Here is a 19,632-nt window from a genome sequence, read left to right as displayed (position 1 = left end):
ATAATTTCGTAATAATAAAAAGCATTTAAAAATCAAAAATCAAATTTAGCATTATGTACATATGTACATATGTACCTTTCATTTGATATTAAAATATCAATCATAATAGTGTTTTAATATGCCCATATTTTTTAGTCAATTGAATCCATAACCTTTCAGGTAAATACATGGCATACGAATTGAGATGAATCTTTTAATGCAACATACTTATGTATGTATGTGTTTGATAAATTTACATGAGATTTTTACATTTTTGCAATTCATTCCGTATAAATATGCTTTTAAGTTCATTTCCATTACAATTACGTCGATCGATACCCAGTGCATCTACATATGTATGTATTATGCACGTTGTTATGCCAATGCAACGCAACGTAATGGTTTTCACGGATGCATTATTAACATGCAATAGCACACTGCACCAGGATAGACGCCAAGTAAACAGATGATATTACGACGGTGTGTAATCGCAGACTGACTAGTTTATTTTACATATTATATACATGTGTACATATGTATATATATCAGGTAGTATTCGGGACTCGCGATACAACACCGTGAGCTCATATGCAAAATTTAATAGACAAAACGTCGAGGGAAAGTTTTGTCGTCTGCGGCTGTAATTAAAAGCGTCGTGGCGTAATTTTGAAAGGCTTTATCGTAGAGATTTGACGTCGCTTTCCGAGAACAATTCCCTGTGGGACAAGACTGGCTGTCCGTTATGAGACTGCCACTATCCCACCTGGAAAATTTTGCACGTACTGCTCTTACAAAATGATTGCTGAATGTATGTACCTATAGATGCGATTTTTGAGAAAATTTATCCGAAGGTTTTGTTATTTTTTTTAAATAAGGTTACTATTTTACATTACTCAAAACTTCTTTCATATATAACTTATACTGAACAGTCTTATTGCATACATACATATATTCATATATGTATATCGGTTCTAAGACACTTACACCCTGGGCACATACCCCCGGTCAAAAAGCCTCCGTGCAAATAACCTCCCCGTCAAGGATAAAAATATTTTATAAAAAAACCGTAGTAAAAAAAAGTTTTTTAAAAACTAACCTCATCTAAGTTTTGTATATAATATTAAGATATATAAAAAATAAATTTATATAAAAAAACCTAATTGAGGAATCACCAATTCTCTTCGTAAACTTTGATCATGAGTATGGTAAAGTTCTCAATCTGCCATAGCGAGAGGGGGGCAAAAAGGGAAAAAGCGATCAGAACAATGTGGACAAATGCGACAGTGTGGACGTTAGACGTCACTTTGAACGAAGACGCAGTATTTTAAAACGTGTCTATTAGGATTAAATTTCACCATCGTAGTGGCGGACGTCATTTCCACTTATATTGATGACCGAACCGAGCAAAATGGCAAAGTTTGAAAACGATCGGATAAGAACCCAAACTTCAACTTCATCAGATCGGATTCAAACCAAATTTCGATTTTGTCACGAGACTGATTCTTACGACTGATGCTGGCTGTACATAGATGTAAGAAATTTCATATTATGTATTGCTTATTTGATATTTCTTATATAATGTTATTACTTATATTTTATTATAATGTTAATACTTCTGTTTTTTATGATTATTTATTAATTTATTTTTGCCTGTATATACATATGTGGGGATTCTTGTAAGGGAAGATCGTGAAGAGGGAGAAATCATAGACGATAATAAAAAAATAAATAAATAAAAATGGTTATATATGTGTGTGTGCTTTCGTATATGTATATGAGAAAAATAAAAAGAAAAAAAATATAATAATATAACGGAAATTTATTATACAAAATAAAATTTGATAATTAAACATATGTACATACAAGTTCACACATACCGGTTATGATAGCATTTTTGATACAAATTGAGCGCAAATGTATAGAAATTTGAACAAGACATAAGTTCTACTTCCGTTTGTCCGATTTTGTTAATTTTTTTTTAATACTTAAAATTACTATCAGTATTATACACAATAAATATCAAGAAAATAAAAACAATTTAAGGGTCAAAATAAAACGATGAAATATTGTTTTAAAAAAAAATACTACTTTCGGTTTGCAAATTTTGACCAAAACCATACCAAGTCTAAGTTAGTACATAGTTTAGGGGTGTGAAAAGAAATTATACTTGAATTTTTTCGTGAAGTTGAAGAAAAATCGAACAAGAGTAAACTGCCACTTCTGGTTGACGGATGCTTACCAAATTTTATATACAACAAGTTATATATAAAATTTCAGTTCAATAAAGAGGAAAAAATCCCACTTCCAGTTTAATAAATTTAGTGACTTTTATTTTTATTTTTATTACATTAATGTTTAAGGGGTCGAAAAAAATAGTGGAAGAAAAATCGAAAAACGTGGAGTTAAAATCAACCACAGTCAAAATATTATTTTAATCGATATTATGTATGGGAAAAAATCACTTCGAAGTGAAAATTACAATAAATAATTTAATATAACAAAAGGTTAATAAAAATATTCAAAACATGCGAATAAAATTAAACATACCAATATTGAATAAAAAAATAAATCCAAAGACATATTTCTTCTTTTTTCCAAGGTGCTAGTGTTGCCTTCGTTTCAAACGAGCAGACCTACATATGCATATGTAATGAGAAAAATAAAGCAAACCATTAAAATCACAGCAATCAGAAAATAAATGCAAAAAATATAAATCAAAATGATTCTAATCACCTTTCTGGTCAATTGAAGAAATTCATGACTTTGGCACGGTTAAATTTATTTGCAACTTCTAAAGGCGTATTTCCGTTTCTATCCATGGCGCTAACATCGCCTCCATTTCGGACGAGAAGACTAACAATGGACACTCTTCCATACTCGGCTGCCAAATGCAGAGGGGTTTTGTCCTCGACATCTCGGCCATTCACGTCAATGCCCGCCGTGTTTCTGATAACATAAACAACAGCCTGGTATTTGAAATGCACGACGGCCATATGCAGCAGTGAGTGACCTGCTTTATCCAAGTTGCGAGGATCGGCGTCATATTTCAACAATAGTTTCAAATCTTCAAATTTACCGCTACATAAAAGATTATGTAGTGGTGTTCGTCCGTTGGAATCAAAAACGTTAACTTTAGCCCCGTTTTCCAGTAGAAGTCGCATAATTTTTGAATGACATTTTGTTGAAGCATAGTGTAAAGCAGATCGGCCTAATTTGTTTCGGGTGTTGATTTCAGCACCTTCTTCTATCAATACAGTGGCTGCTTCTAGATTATTTCCAGCTGATGCGAAGTGCAGAGGCGTGCAGTTCGATTTGCTCATTGCATTTGGATTGGCTCCCGATTTCAGCAAAAACTTTAATGCTTCAGCTCTATTTTTCTTAACAGCACAGAAGAGTGGCGTTTCACCGTCTTTACCAGTCATATTGACATCAAAACCTTTATCAATTAGCAATTGCAGAATGTTCACACTACCACCCATTGCAGCCCAATGTAATGCCGAGTGATTATTTTTGTCTCGAATATAAAGATTAGCTCCTTCACTCAGCAATAATTTAAAATTCTCCACAGCATCATTGTATGCGATATTATGGAGTACTGTTTTTCCTTTGGAGTTCATTGCATTTGGATTGGCTCCTGATTTTACCAAAAAACTTATTGATTTAGTCACATTTTCCTCAGCAGCACAGTGAAGTGGTGTATCACCATTTTTGTCAACCATATTGACATCGAGACCTTTATCGATCAGCAATTGTAGAATGTTAACACTACCACCAATTGCACCCCAATGTAATGCAGATCGACCATTTATATCTTGAATATTAGGATCAAGTCCTTCACTCAGAAGCAATTTGAACTCCTCCACAGCATTATTGTCTGCAATTTGATACAATATTGTTTTTCCTTTCGCATTTATTGTATTTGGATTGGCTCCCGATTTCAACAAAAACTTAAATGCTTCAGTTCTATTATAAATAGCAGCATAGAGGAGTGGTGTGCTACCGTATGTGTCAGCCATATTGACATCAAAACCTTTGTCGATAAGCAATTGCAGAATATTAACACTACCAACCATTGCAGCAAAATGTAAAGGCGAGCGATATTTTTTATCTCGAATATTGGGATCGACTCCCTGGCTGAGAAAAAAATTGAATTCTTCCACAGCGTCATTGAATGCTAGATTATGGAGAACTGTTTTTCCTCTTGAATTTATTGCATTTGGATTGGCTCCTGATTTCAACAAAAACTTTATTGCTTCGGTTCGGTTATAATTAGTAGCAAAGATGAGTGGTGTATTACCGTGTTTTTCAGACACATTAACATCTAAGCCTTTATTTATAAGCAATCGTAGGATTTTAACATTACCACCCAATGCTGCCTGGTGTAGCGATGCTTCGTTGTTTCTATTTTTATAATTGACATCAGCCCCTTTTTCGATCAAAAATCGAAATACCTCATAATTGCTATATTGACAAGCAATGTGCATGTAAGTATTTAAATCACATTTAACATGTCTCAATATTCTTCTGATCGCAGCAGTATCATAACGGTAAGTTATGAATAATTCAATTGGAGTTTTTTCGAAGGGACCATACTCAGTATGATTATAATTGCTTTTCACAATTTGAGGGTAATTAGACGAATGCTCCCATACACTCACCACATGCTCTTCAAAATCGCTACATTTTAATAGCTTTAACGCTTCACTCAGAGTATTTTCTTCGTCCTTCATCTCGATTAAGTATATTTGAATAGCTTTCTGAACCAGCCGATGCACACTCACTATCCCCTTTTCATTGTTGATCATACTGTAACCATGAAGTAGATAAACAGCTTCATATAATTTGTCAATATCTTCTTCAAGTTTTGAAAATATTTCCTCAATGTCGATGTTGTCGGAAGCCAGATATGCCATGATATTTAATACCGATAAAGCTAATTTCCCACATTCACCGAACTCTACAATTTTTTGCATCGTGACTCTCGATGTAGTGGTTATTGTTTTTTCATACAAATCGTCATCTATACCAAATCCCTTTTGGAATACTTCTTTCCATTTCTCTTTATATAAATAAACGTAATCTTGAACATTGAAGGATTTGCAATTTTTCATAGTGTTTGATTTTTGACTTTCCTGTTTAATATATCCAACTGCTTGTTTGAGCCCTAACGGAAATCTTTCCAACATAGTCATCAATGTTTTCAAATCATCGTCATTTTCGTTTTCTAAGGATTTTCTTAGATAGTTCATAGCTTCATCTTCTGTAAATATATTCAACTCAATCACTTTAATAACGCCCTTATCTCCTATATCCCATATTTTATATCGAGACGTGATCAACGTGCATACATGATTACTGTTTTTGGAATTATTTTCGAAAATAAAACTTTTTATGTCTTTGTATTCTTCAACATTATCAAAAACCACAAGTGTGATTCCGCCATTGATAAGATTTCTGTAAATATCTTCCACAACATCTGCTATATCTCGTTCTCTTGCGTCATTAGAAATCAACTTAATTCCAATTTTTTTCGCTAACGTCTTAAACGACTCCGATATAGTTTCACTCTTTTCCGCATTGATGAATACAATATTATGATAATATTCCATATATCCTTCAATGTATTTGTTCGCTAATTCCGTTTTCCCAATCCCACCCAGACCAACGATTGAGGCTGTCTGTGAAATCACAGCGGTTATTTTGTTTCCCAATGCTTGGTGTAGTTTTCCCAATTCTTTTATTCTTCCCTCAAATGATATTGCAGGACTCTTCACGCGGAATAAAACTCGTTCAATCTTTACAGTTTTTTTTCTAAATGTTTCTTTCAAATCTTTGAATTGTGATGCGAATACTTCTGTCATTTGTGATACGATTTCCCTTTTATTTAGTTGAAGAAGCGCTTTGTTTTGTATTGCTATTAAGTTACGGTGTGCTTCTGCCGTTGTGAATTGTTTCAGAATATCATTATGATGTCTGGTAATGATTTTCGTCAATTCGGCATTAAATGTGTCTATTGTCATCAATAGATCTCGGTTTTCATTTTTATGTGTATCTTTGAATTGTACAAAATCTGTCTTAATTTCTTCAGCCAATATTAAAATTCTCCGCTGAATTCTAACTTGGTCATCATCATTAATTAATTTGAATGCTATTTCTCGTTTTGATTTGTAAAATTCACTACTTTTCAAAACTTCTGGATGCATGCAAGTATTTTCACACATTTTAGAGACATTGCTTTCATTTAACTTTTCATCTGGAAAAGGAAGCCGATAGCCGTATTTGTCACAATCAGATTTACTTGTGGAATACACTTTGTATTCATCCGAAGATATGCTTTTTTCTGCGACTCCAACCTTTTCGAACAAATGGCATGTATTCCAATCCCTTATTATTTTGTTTTGACATTGTGCATGGCACTTAATACATTTGAAAGATATATCAAAACCAGGTTTCCAAATTTCATCAGGAATTAATTCCGATTTTGGCTTAGATCTTCCCGCTACTGCTTTTAGGGCGTTCATTTCGTAGCCGATTTTTTCAACAGGCAATTTAGGTGTGATTAATTCTCTAAATTTAATCCATCCTTTTTCAAATTTATTAAAAATTGAACTATATCTATTAGGCTCCTCTTTACTTTTGAACGCGTTTAAGAATCGTTGTGCTGCATCCCTCGCTACTCTTTGAATCGCCTTTTGATCTCCTCTCTTAGAAGTGATGCCAGCAAATTGAAATTCGAAACATGCAAATACGTCAATGGCGATGTCCACAAACAGTTGCCTTCCTTTTTCTTTTGATTGTTGGAAGCTGTAGACTATTTGGTAATACTCCAAAGATTTATTTTTTTCAATAACCTCAAATGGCTTTTTCAAGGGTGTTTGAAAAAGTTTAACTACTTTATCTGCTCCCTTGCCGATATAGTGATTCGCAAACAATCCTATTGTCGTTTCAATAACTTTTGGCATAAGTCCCGATTTGTTAATATTACCCTCTAGAATATCATAATGTAACTGTAACGTCGATTCCAATTCAACTACAAAATGTCGGACAAAATTCGTTAATCTTTCGCCAAATGACAATTCCATAGGCAGCAGAAATAGATTTTCAGAACCCTTTCCGGGAGCAATGCTGCTGTTGGATGCCATATTTTGCAGAAAATCAATTGAAGATTAAGAAATGCAGCTGAAAATCTCGAAAATGACGTGTATTTTCAAACGGTGTCTTAATTTTTTCATATCAATGCTATGGAAATAAAAGTTCGCGATTAGTTTACAGCCTTCAAAGACATGTTTTATTCATTAATTCTTAAGGTATTCATTAAAAATACGTACCATCTAGTGAACGCTGATAAGGATTCTTGAAACTTTTGAAACCTTAAGTTGACCTTTTGAAGTTGAGAGGAATTCAGTTCGTTTAGATTGCTGAAATATTTGAAATGTTTTATTGGTTAAAAGTAAATTTTTTTTATTACATTTTATTTATTTCACGCTTTTTAGTGATCCAAAGCTCACATTAAACTGATTAGAATGGATAATTATCATATCGCATTCTTGCATTTCCGATAGAGCGATGTTACCCAGCTGCAAAGAGTTTTTAACTTAATTTATAAAAAAAGAGCTCGAGAACTAGGGCATACAATAGATGATTATATGTAATTATTATTTCGCAGCTTTCCCCTTTTTTAAAAATCGTTATCATGCACGGTGTTGAGCCACCTTAGTTAGAGCATTCTTCATAAATGATCAACAGTTGGCTAAAAAACGGCTAGATTTATCTAACTGCAAAGAATTTCAGCCCATATTATTATATGCATGTACGAATTTACATATATACATTTAAGATTGGTAATCATTCCACACGTATCATAATAGATTATTATAATATGTTAGAAATTGTAATCTTTCTATGGAACATATACGGCCACCGAATTTTACTTGATTCAAATTTAAATTATTATTAGAAATATTCTGAAGTATTCACCTTTGTCATAATTTTGCAATTTAAATATTTCTTCTTCAGGAGAGCCAGGCAGATGACTTCGTGCACTTTTTATTTGGAAATAAAATTTTATATAACTCTCACTATGTTGATTTTTAATCCTTAATATTTATATATGTACTGTCACAACCTCAATGATATTTTTATTACAATTCTATTATTAATGCTTTTAATTACATACGTAATCGTTAATGTTTTTAATTACATCGTATGTTGATTAATATAATATTTACAAGAGTAAGGATTTTATTTACCCTATACCACTTAATTGTATGTAAATATGTATTTATTTAATTAATTTTTATGTATTCCACTTAATCCATGATTTTGTAATTATTTTAAAAACTACATTTAAAAACTCAATTAAAAGCCTTATTACATTAGTAACACCACTGAATGATCTACTTCAAAAGAAAAACTGGAGTAACTAAATTGAAATTTATCGTCGATGAAAAACGTTATTTTGACCCTTTCTTATTTACTTTTCAGTTGATAAGATTATGGATGTTTGTTTATCAAATCCATAAGTAAAAATAATCTCTGATAACCTTCGATTGCTGGGGTTGAAAGAATCACATTCAGGCACGGTAGTGACGATTTCATTTATAGAGACATGAAAGTCCCAACTTTCCCAGCAAGGAAGGACATGACACCTGTTCACGTAGAAACTGGAAAGCAAAACAAATTTATGAGAATATTCTCCCAAGTTTGTGGGAATTATTCCCAAAAGAAAGGAGTGGGATAGATATATGGATAATAACCCTACTCTTTTCAATATACATACATACATATGTAGATTCCACACAATAGCATTATACTCTAGCTGGCTTCACACTAGCGATTTGAAAATCAAACGAGAAGACAACGGATTAGGGAATAGTCATACATAACTCAAGAAAAATCGACGAGGAGATCGAGAAAGTTGACGAAAATAAACATCTTTATGTGGTTGTGAATGGCAAGTTTAGGATAAAAAGTGATAAGCAAATATGAGATGATTTAAATAACTCTTTGGTAAAGCTATCAGGTAAGTAATAGGGGTCCTAAAGTAGACCCCTGAGTAGCGCCAGATTATATAAAATATTTCTGACACGATCGAAGACATATCAACTTTAGATAAGATATAATCTATATATAAACACAACACACACATACCTATATATACACATGTATAGGTATATAAATGTATTTTTGAACATTAAAAAATAATTATTTTAAAATCAAAGAAACATTTCCACACTACAGCTTCATATCTGCGAATAATGTTAGACAACGTTATTGTTCCTTTTAAAACGTATAAATAATTCATTTGGTGCAGAAATTTCAGCATTTAGATTATCGAGGGGCTGTAAATAGAAAATTAAAAAAATGAATATCACAAATAAATCACCTCCCAAAAAGTCCATAACCTTGATACGGTTAAATTTAGTTGCCAAATCCAAAGGCGTGCTTCCGCTCTTGTCCGTGGCGCTAATGTCACTTCTATTTCGCACAAGAAGACAAACAATAGACTCTTCCACACTCAGCTGCAAAATGCAGGGGAGTTTTTCCCTTAACATCTTGATCATTTACGTCAATGCCTCCTACGTTTTTGATAACATACAGAATATCCTGGTATCTGAAGTGAATGGCGGCTAAATGCAGCAGCGAGTGACCCGCTTTATCCAAGTTGCGAGGATCGGCACCATGTTCCAGTAAGAGTTTAATATTTTGAAATTGACCTACAATTGAATAACAATTGCAGAATTTCAACACTACCACTCTTTGCAGCCGAATGTAATGGCGATTGATCATTTTTATCTCGAATATTGGGAACAGCTTCTTCACTCAGAAGCAATTTGAATCCCTCCACAGCATGAAATTCTGCGAAATGATGTAGTAGTGTTTCCCCTATTGGATTTATTATATTTGGATGGGCTCTTTCAATAAATACTTTAATGCTTCAATTTTTTTATTCTTACCAGCACAGAAAAGTGGTGTGTCACCGAATTTGTCAACCATATTGACATCAAGAACTTTATCTATTAGCAATTGCAGAATTTCAACACAACTACTCTTTGCAGCCGAATGTAATGGCGATTGATTATTATTATCTCTAATATTGGAATCGACTCCCTCACTCAGAAGCAGCTTTAATTCCTTCACGGCACGTTTTTCTACGAAATGATACTGTTTTTCCGATTAGGTTTTTTGTATTCAGATGTGCTCCCGATTTTAACAAATACTTTAATGCTTCATTTCTATTATTCTTCACAGCACAGAGGAGAGGTGTGTCACCGTATTCGTCAGACATATTGAAAACAAAGGAATATTTACAATACCAATTCAAACATTCAATTAATTATGCCACCCAAACGAAAAGCGATTGGTCAATTTACACCTCAAGCACGAAAGAAACAGACGAACAACGGGATGCAAGACTGGAAACTCTTTTACTGCAAAGCAGTTTATGAAAATAACCGGAATATGTGGTCTGCTCACGCATCGGAAAAACATCTACTTTATTCGTGGAAAAACAGGAACGGAAACGGGAAAAACGGGAAAACGGGAATGAATGGCATTGCAACGCAATAATTTCAAATGTTTTTAGGGTAAAATAAATAAATAATTGAATAATTTCAAATGTGTTCGCTGCCTGCGTTTTCCCGTCAAATGGGAACAGGAACGAGAATGGGAACGGGAATTGAATGGGCTATTTTGGCATTGCAACGCATGCCAGGTTCAGCTAGTGTCAAATAAAGCAAAAATTATGTACACATTATTTATTGTTTATGTTCAAATTTCTAATGCATGCTAGAGTCCTTTGTTTCACTTCTGTGGTCAAAATGTAAAAATTATACATTAAAACCTAATTATTTAACAAAGATAGAAACATTTTCACACTACAGCTATGTACATATCTTTAAATAATGTTAGACAATGTCATTGTTCCTTTTAATGCATTTGGTAAGAAATACGTATGAAGAATTAGTTTGGTGCAGATTCTTCAGTATTTAGATTATCGAGGGCTGTAAATAGAAAATAAATTAATCAAAATCAAAAATCAATTTGACGCAAAGAAAATCTTAATGACGTATTAAACTCACCTCCCAAAAAGTCTATAACTTTGTCACGGTTAAATTTATTTGCTAAATCTAAAGGCGTGCTTCCGTTTTTGTCCATGGCGATAGTGTCGCCTCCATTTCGCACAAGAAGGCCAACAATGGATACTCTTCCACACTTGGCTGCAAAATGCAGGGAGATTTGCCTTTAACATCTCGGCCATTCACGTCAATGCCTCCTACATTTTTGATAACATAAGCAACAGCCTGGTATCTGAAGTGCACGGCGGCCAGATGCAGCAGTGAGAGGCCTGATTTATCTAAGTTGCAAGGATCGGCATCATATTTCAGCAATCGTTTCACATCTTCAATTTTACCGTTACGTGAAAGATGATGTAGTGGTGTTCGTCCTTTAGAATCAAACACGTTAACTTCAGCCGCATTTTGCAGAAGAAGTCGCATAATTTTCCAATGGCATTTTGATGAAGCGTAGTGTAAAGCAGATCGGCCTAATTTATTACGGATATTGATTTTAGCACCTTTTTCAATCAATACAGTTGCTGCTGTAAAATTATTTCCGATTGATGCGAAGTGCAGAGGCGTGCAGTTCGATTTGCTCATTGCATTTGGGTTAGCGCCCATTTTAATTAGTAATTTAACTATATGGGGTGTGACGAACTGGCTGCTTGAAGAAATAGCATGTAGTGGAGTGCATCCAAATGTATTAGCAGTATTTGGAAGGATTTATTTTTCTATCAAAAACTCAATGATATCTGCATTTCTCCCATGTACAGCTGAATGCAACAAAGAATTTCCCATTAAATCAACAGCTGTTAGATCGAAACCCAATTCCAAGATAAATTTAAAGGCATTGAGATCACATCTATGAGCAGCTTTTTGTATTAAGGTCTCTCCTAGTTTTGAGACGTTTTTCGAATCAGCATCGTTCTCAAGTAGGTATTTTATTGCCTCAAATTTCCCAGAAGAGGCAGCCAAAAGAAGTGGTGTGTCACCGTATTTGTCAGTCATATTGACATCAAGACCACTATCGATAAGCAATTGCAGAATGATAACATTATCAAATATTGCAGCCTGGTGTAATAGCGACCGATTATTTTTATCTGTAATTTTGGGATTGATTCCTTCTTTAAGAAGCAATTTGAAGTCTTCCACAGCATCGTTATTCACGAGATGATAGAGTACTGTTTTACCTCTTGCGTTTATTGCCTTTGGATTAGCTCCCGATTCCAACAAAAGCTTTAGTGCTTCTGCTCTATTACGATATGCTCCCAATTCAAAGAATGAATCACATGTTTCAATTCTATTATATGTCATGGCAGCACAGAGGAGTGGCGTGTCACCGTATTTGACTTGAAAGTTTAAAATGGAACTTTACGTTTTTATTTTATATATGTACGTAGTAACAATAGAAATTTTGAACTCGGGATTGATGAATGATCCGTTTTTACTTACCTCCTTTACGTTTCACATGGCTTTCGTGTTAGTGGTCATTTTTGTCTCTTATCCGATCGTTTTCATACTTTGCCATATTGCTCATTTTGGTCTTCAATATACGTTAGTGTATCGTCTGCCATTACGTTGGAGATAAAATATCGTATACAATGCTTATCAAATATCCAGAATCTCGGGTACGGTGACTTATTGTAAATCATATTAACAATTAGATACAACATAACTTCTCGCAGATAATACTCCGTGAAGAGATATACTTTTAGCCGTGAAATGTCAGATTTGACATATTTGGCCATAAATCAATATACATATATCGTGTATTACATTACATGAAGCTAGACGCCAAATTTGAAGTTTATATATACATATGAGATTTAAAACTATAAATATTTAAATATTAGAGATAACAAGAACCTATAGAGCAAATTTTATAAAATATAGAGTGAATTATAGGCGTTTAAAGAATTAAAATCTAAAATGGCCATATCAAGGCGAAAAGGTTGAAGATAGATTATGGTAGCTTGCCGTACCGTCATAGATGTCACCGTTTAGATGTCACATTGTCACATTACCGTCATAGATGTCACATTGTGTATATATACCTACAAATATTGATATTTGAAGAATATTTGAATACAAAATTAGATTAATTAAATAAAAAAAAAATAATTTAAAAAAAAAAAAATTTAAGAATAAATTGTAATAGCTAGAAATTTTATAAACGTAAAGGAGGTAAGTAAAAACGGATCATTCATCAATCCCGAGTTCAAAATTTCTATTGTTACTACGTACATATATAAAATAAAAACGTAAAGTTCCATTTTAAACTTTCAAGTCAAGGTTCAAACATTTAAAGTGAAGTTTAGTTGTTTAATTGCCTTAAACCTTGCCAAATGTCTTGATTTGTTTCGGGATGAAAACTTTTTTCTCAGTTTATCAAATCATTTCAAGGATTGTTACGTTGCATTTTACATGTGCTAAATAAATAAAAATAAAATGAGTGAACATTGAAGCATTGAATTTAGTATAATATAACACATACTTGAATTAAAATCAGTATCAACAATAGTCGGTTGTTTTTTTGTGCGGTTTTTCAATGTCATTGAAATTGTCTTGAAGAAAACACATTTTTGCAGTTATTAATGAATTCTCTTTTTAACTTTTTAATTTTCCTTATCAATTATCTTATTTTCAATTCCAAAATGTGTGTAATATGTGAAAAGACGATGGTTTTAATATCAGATGAGTGGTTATTTTTATGTGGTTTTTCATTATTATTGTAAACAAAATAGTACAAAGGTATAGTATTGTAAAAACATGTTTTTCTGTGTTATAATTTCACATCTGTGTAATAATCTTGGTTTAAAGAAGAAGTTGGTTTAAAAAAAATTAATATCGCATTAACAATTCAATCATTTGAAATTTCATAAATCCCAATACCAATCCAGACATAATATATTTTATTACGTTTATACGTTTATTATAAAGTTGATTCACAACGTATCTCGATTTTCTCAATATTTCGCTCCTGGCAAGATGTGGACGGTCAATAAATCCAGTATTTATTGATTTGTATTCAAATCAATAAATCCAGATCGACAGTTTCCTGTTAGAGTTTGCAAACTTATTGTTGTAACGGTTTCAATATAATCGAAATCCCCTTTCTCTTGCGAATTTGGCAATTCCAAATCCATTGATTACTTTAAAGCATAATATAAACATGATTTATCATAGGTAAAAATCTATAAATACAATTAATAAAAACCAGATACATATAGTCCAGATCTGGCCAGCAGCTTATAACAACGATGTTTCAACCAGTGACGTATTTTTTTTTTTTTTTAATGCTTTTTATTATTACGAAATTATGTTCACAATACATTTTATATCTATTTTAATAGGTACTGATATACTGGTCATTTTCTATTTTACAATTTTAATTTAATTTGGTTAGTAATCATAGTATTATATTATAATAATGTTAATGTACAGCATAATAGGAAAGAGAGATCAAAAACCTATTTAAAATCCTTAGCCAGTGACGTATAATATGTAAAAGGTGATATTTAATTGAACGTTGAACTTTAATTTGAATCATATTAATCACATGTAATAATTTGTTTAAACTCGAAAAAGGATACTCAAACCTATTTTTTTATCTTTCAAAATAAACGTTACTTTGTTTATTTTAACCTTCTTCTAATTACATTCTAAATAAAATCGTTGAATTGCACGTATTTGAATGTCCTTACATACTTATTTGTATTTTATGTATACCTATTTTATTACCAATAATTCAATAAATTGGATAACATATCAATTTTTAGTGATTTTTTTCATTCCTTTCATTTTTTAAATTTTTAATATCGTTATTATTTTCATTACTAATAATTTTATACGTTAGAAAGAAAAGTTGATCTTACTATAATCATTCGTGTTGGAATCGGAGTCAAATTATAAGAAGTCAGAGCAGTGGCGTAGCGTGAATTCCAGGCGCCCCCCCGCAAAATATTTTAAGGCGCCCCCCCCCCCCCCATATATTTGGGTGACCGTGAAAAAGTCGAAAATATTCGTTTATCATGCATACATATGAAAAACGGTTAGTATATATATCAGTGGCGTGCGGTAAAACTCTCTCTCCCCCCCCCCTCGTACATCCTCGCTTAATTTTCGCGAGCAGGATACAACAGGAACAAGAGGAGCAGGCTTTTCCTCCCGTATCTACGCGCGCACATCAAACAAGGCTGTATGACAAAAGAGATATAATTTCACCGCATGCCACTGATATATATGATATATGTACATAGTACCGTTTACCATGCACCCATTTTTTTATCTTTCGACTTAAGATCTTTTGATTTTCGAACTTTGCCTTCCGATATTTGCTTTTTCGACCTTTTCACTTTCGGTCCCGTAAAATAAATTTCCAAATTAATAATTCAAACCTTTTTACGTACATATACCTACATATATATATATAGCCAGCAGCATAGCTCGGACGTTAAGCTTCTGCTTACCGTCAAGAAGGTGCCGGGTTCTATCCCTGAATGAAAATGAATTTTTCAGAGTATGCTGTTGGTCAGACCTGGATTTGTGACTCCAGGCTGATCGTTTCCTATCAGAGTTTGCCAATTTTCTCTGATTTCATTGTTGAAACGGTTCCTGGAAAAAAAAATTGGCTAAAAATCCTTCCTACCTACTATGTCACCACTATTTGAAAAATTTGATTGATGTACAATAAAAATTTATGTACAATTCATAGATGTCTCGTTAATTTGCGAGTTTTTTCAGTGTCTCGCAATTCAACGACTTCATTCAATTCAGTGTCTCGCAATTCATTTGTAATTGGCCAGGAAGGCGCATTGGGATTTACCTGTAAGGCCTTCCTGGTATATATAAAAAAAAAAAATAAAAAATAAAAAAAAAAATATATATATATATATATATATATATATATATATATATATATATATATATATATATCGAAGTGCACAATCTGTTAAAAGCAGGGGAATTTTCGCATCATCACAAAACTTCATCTATTGTTACTACGTAAATATACAAGAATAAGAGAGAATTCTCAGAAAATAGTTTGAAAAATGGCACTGACGTTCAAAAAATGGAAAAAGACGGCAGTCTTCTAGCCCTATTGGCATAGATCAATTACACAATGAGGATGAATTCAAAATATAATAATGTATGTACATATAGTACATACAATAAAACGAGATGCAAATAGGTAGAAAAATAAGAGGTTTTTAAAAAAATATTACAAAGAAATTACAGAACAAATTAAATAATCCGTAAAAAAGGCGCGCCGCTTTGTGGCGCCCCCCGAGACTCGGCGCCCCCCCGCATTGCGGAGTCTGCGGGCGCGGTAGGTACGCCACTGAGTCAGAGTCGATACATTTTGATCCGACTCCACGGCGCTGATCTAAACTAACGTTTAATTATTCAACTCTTATATAATATATATGTTGCTCATATTGTCAATTTAGGATCACCTGTCATGGCACTGTTTTGGCATTTATGAGAAATAAAAAAGGTTATTTTGAATGTCGGATTCAGTAAATAATTGATATATGTACGTTTCAATGCAACAGCAGGGTTAAAATATCCTTATCTATTATCTATGGTAATAAAACCGCGGAATGACGGTCCTTCTAATCATTCGCTGCTGTTCCGTCTAATTGGTAAGTCTAACTTTATCCTGTTAAGCACCTATAGTTCTTCCATATGATGTTTAATTTTAAACTTTTTTTTCAAGAGGAAACTAAGAGAAAATCACAAACAAGATGTTCGTAAAGAAGCCGAAGTCCGATTATGCTGCAAAACGTGTAGCATATTTGTATGATGCCATGACACGAGATAAGAGTTACGACACCGGATTTATTGTTCGAGACCGAAAGTATCTTAATTCGAATCCAAAAATATTTAAAATCCAAATTGTTGTCAGTTTAGCTATAGGTACTTTTTCATAATTACAGATTATATGCGCACTTGATCGTTTTAACGGCCTGCAGCGAATTCTTCGGGACAAACGAAGGTGAAGTGGAAGACATCTTGTCAGATTTTGACTTCGAAGTTATCGAAGCAATCCTGAAGTATTGTTACACTGGAGAAATAAGTACGAGTTCATAAACATCTAAAGTAATCAATTATTTTCGTCTTCAAATATAATAATCTGAAATATAATTTTAGGTATTGACGAAAATCACTTCGAAAAATTAATGGAACTAGCCAACCGACTCGAAGTGAAAATTCCAAAGCAATTTAAAACAGTCGATCTTTCAAACTGTCTGGACGTTTTGAAAATATCGGGAGATTCCGAATTAATAAAAAAGGCAATGGATTTGACTTTGGACAATTTCGAGACGGTGAGTATTGATTAAATAAAAAAATATGTCACTTTAATATTTTTCAATTCCATTTCTGTTTTAGCTGCACAAAACTCAAGATTTTCTCAATCTGCCAGCCTTCAATGTGATCGAAATCTTGAAATCGGACTATTTGATCGTGCCTTCCGAAGAATATGTATTCAATGCTGTGACATTGTGGATAAATAGTGACGATGCAAACCGTAAAAAATACTTGGCACAGCTGATGACATCCGTGAGGCTATCCTTGCTTTCGATGAAGGTATTTTAAATTAAATGAACGTTACAGTTTATTAATAAAAATCATTCAAATAATACATTATATTTTCAGTTTCTCGTCAGCGAAGTAATGACGTTCTGTCTTTTGTGTGCAGAGTGTATGACCACTATTAGTCAAGCAATTTTAGACAAGGATGATAAATCTTCCATTCAAAGAGACACCCCTCGTAGAAAAAAAGAAAAAAAAATAGCACTGGTTGGGGGGCATCATATAGATGTGAGTTTTATATCACAAGTAGAATATATTGATTGGATTGTAAATTAATTATTTTATTACATTTTGTGTTTTCAGGAGGACACTCCTCGTAGAAAAAAGGAACAAAAAATAGTACTGGTTGGGGGGCATAATATAGATGTGAGTTTTATATTACAAGTATAATATATTGATTGGATTGTAAATTAATTATTTTATTGCATTTCGTATTTTCAGGAGGCAAATACCATCGATATATTTGACGGACTAATGAAAAGTTGGACTCTATCCAAAGATATTGGAGTTAATAAAACTGATTTTGCGTCTGTCCTCGTAGGAGATTGGATCGTTACCATCGGCGGAAAGAATTCTGCATTACAATCAGCGACTTCAGTAACGTTTTCCAGTGTTGTGAAGTACCTGGTTAGAGAAATCGGAATATAACAAATTAGTTTGTTTTCAGGTGGAATACATTGATTTGAAAAGCGGTAGGAAATATCCATTGAAACCTTTAAATCAAGCTCGTCATAGGTTCTCAGCAGTGACACTTCGTCGCGATTCGTCCACAGATGTCTATGCCATTGGTGGTTATAATAGTGGCATTTTATCTTCAGTGGAAAGGTGATACAATTGCAATCATTTAATCAGATCGATTGAAAGAGAAGTTAATGCTTATTGAATTCGATTAGGTGGAACAGCAATACTGGGGATTGGGAGATCATCGCTCCATTGTTGGTGTCTGTTTTTTTTCATAGTGTTTCTGTTGTCAACGACAAAATATTTGTCACAGGTGGGGTTTCATTTGAAAATACACATATAATAACGAATAAAGTGCAGATGTATTCAGTGGAGACCAATTCTTGGACTTACCGTGCTCAGATGATTCAGGCAAGACAACGCCATTCGGTGAATATCAATTAGTTCTATTGACAACTCTCGCAAATAATAGAAAACTCTCCAAAATAAAATTAACTCAATTTTGATTTCACCATTTTAGAGCGCCGAATTCAAAGGGAAACTTTTTGTCGTTGGTGGGTGGAACGAGCTAAATGGTACTATTTTAGACAGTGTGGAGTATTACGATCCGATTGCAAATCTGTGGACAGCATTCACCAAACTACCAAAACCTGCAAAAGGAATCAGTCTCTGCTGTTTCCAAAACAAACTACTTAGCATGGGTGAGTTTTTATATAATTTAATTTGAATTTACATGCCTTGTGGAATTAATTTGTTGTTTTGATTTTTAGGTGGATTTATCGAAGATGTTTGGGAATACGACGAAACAAGCAAATCTTGGAAAGCCTCAACAAGTCTTAGCAGATGGAGAAGTAACGCAGTTGCACATATCATTCCATATGATTCCATTATTTGATCGACTTTATTTTTAACATAAAATAATCATTAAATGTATTTAAAGTACAGTTTTTTGTAATATTTGGATTTTTAATGTGTCTAAACCTTGTATTTAAATGTTTGAATAAATAAATAATATGCAACAACTTCTCGAAATATATTTTATTTTTCTGTGAATATTTAATGTTGATTTTTCAAATAATTAGCTACTAAGCTCTTACATAAATAAATAATACTATCCAAATGAGCTGATCAATGAGACAGTTGCTAAAATTTAATACAAACATTTATTTATTTATTTACATACATATTTTCACATACATACATATATACAAATATACCAGGAAGGCTTAACAGGTAAAACCCAAATGCGCCTTCCTGGTCCACATAATTATTATATAGATACATGTAAATCTAAATATCTGACATCTATGGTCAGTAT

The 19,632-nt window shown here is 33.0% G+C and overlaps 2 protein-coding genes across 2 annotated transcripts; one reads left to right on the top strand and one right to left on the bottom strand.

The window, feature by feature from the left end:
- Window positions 1-1,779: 1,779 nt before the first annotated feature.
- LOC143919248 (uncharacterized) lies at window positions 1,780-8,403 on the bottom strand. Its single transcript, XM_077441460.1, has 4 exons — window positions 7,957-8,403; window positions 7,308-7,397; window positions 2,713-7,218; window positions 1,780-2,612 (listed from the first exon to the last, which is right to left on the bottom strand). Exon 3 carries the CDS (start codon window positions 7,119-7,121, stop codon window positions 2,721-2,723), a length of 4,401 nt encoding a protein of 1,466 aa, XP_077297586.1. The 5' UTR covers window positions 7,122-7,218; window positions 7,308-7,397; window positions 7,957-8,403; the 3' UTR covers window positions 1,780-2,612; window positions 2,713-2,720.
- A 7,955-nt stretch (window positions 8,404-16,358) lies between these two features.
- Window positions 16,359-19,334, top strand: LOC143919017 (kelch-like protein 41b). The gene is made up of 12 exons (XM_077441173.1): window positions 16,359-16,681; window positions 16,756-16,896; window positions 16,976-17,115; window positions 17,190-17,365; window positions 17,430-17,627; window positions 17,697-17,861; window positions 17,937-17,999; window positions 18,075-18,230; window positions 18,301-18,458; window positions 18,527-18,743; window positions 18,835-19,015; window positions 19,085-19,334. Exons 2-12 carry the CDS (start codon window positions 16,784-16,786, stop codon window positions 19,207-19,209), a joined length of 1,692 nt encoding a protein of 563 aa, XP_077297299.1. The 5' UTR covers window positions 16,359-16,681; window positions 16,756-16,783; the 3' UTR covers window positions 19,210-19,334.
- Window positions 19,335-19,632: the final 298 nt, after the last annotated feature.

Source organism: Arctopsyche grandis, chromosome 11 (genome assembly GCF_051622035.1).
Source record: "Arctopsyche grandis isolate Sample6627 chromosome 11, ASM5162203v2, whole genome shotgun sequence".
Classification (NCBI taxonomy): Eukaryota; Metazoa; Arthropoda; class Insecta; order Trichoptera; family Hydropsychidae; genus Arctopsyche; species Arctopsyche grandis.
Note: the sequence above shows the minus strand (reverse complement) of the source record. Positions and strands in the feature narration are given on the sequence as shown.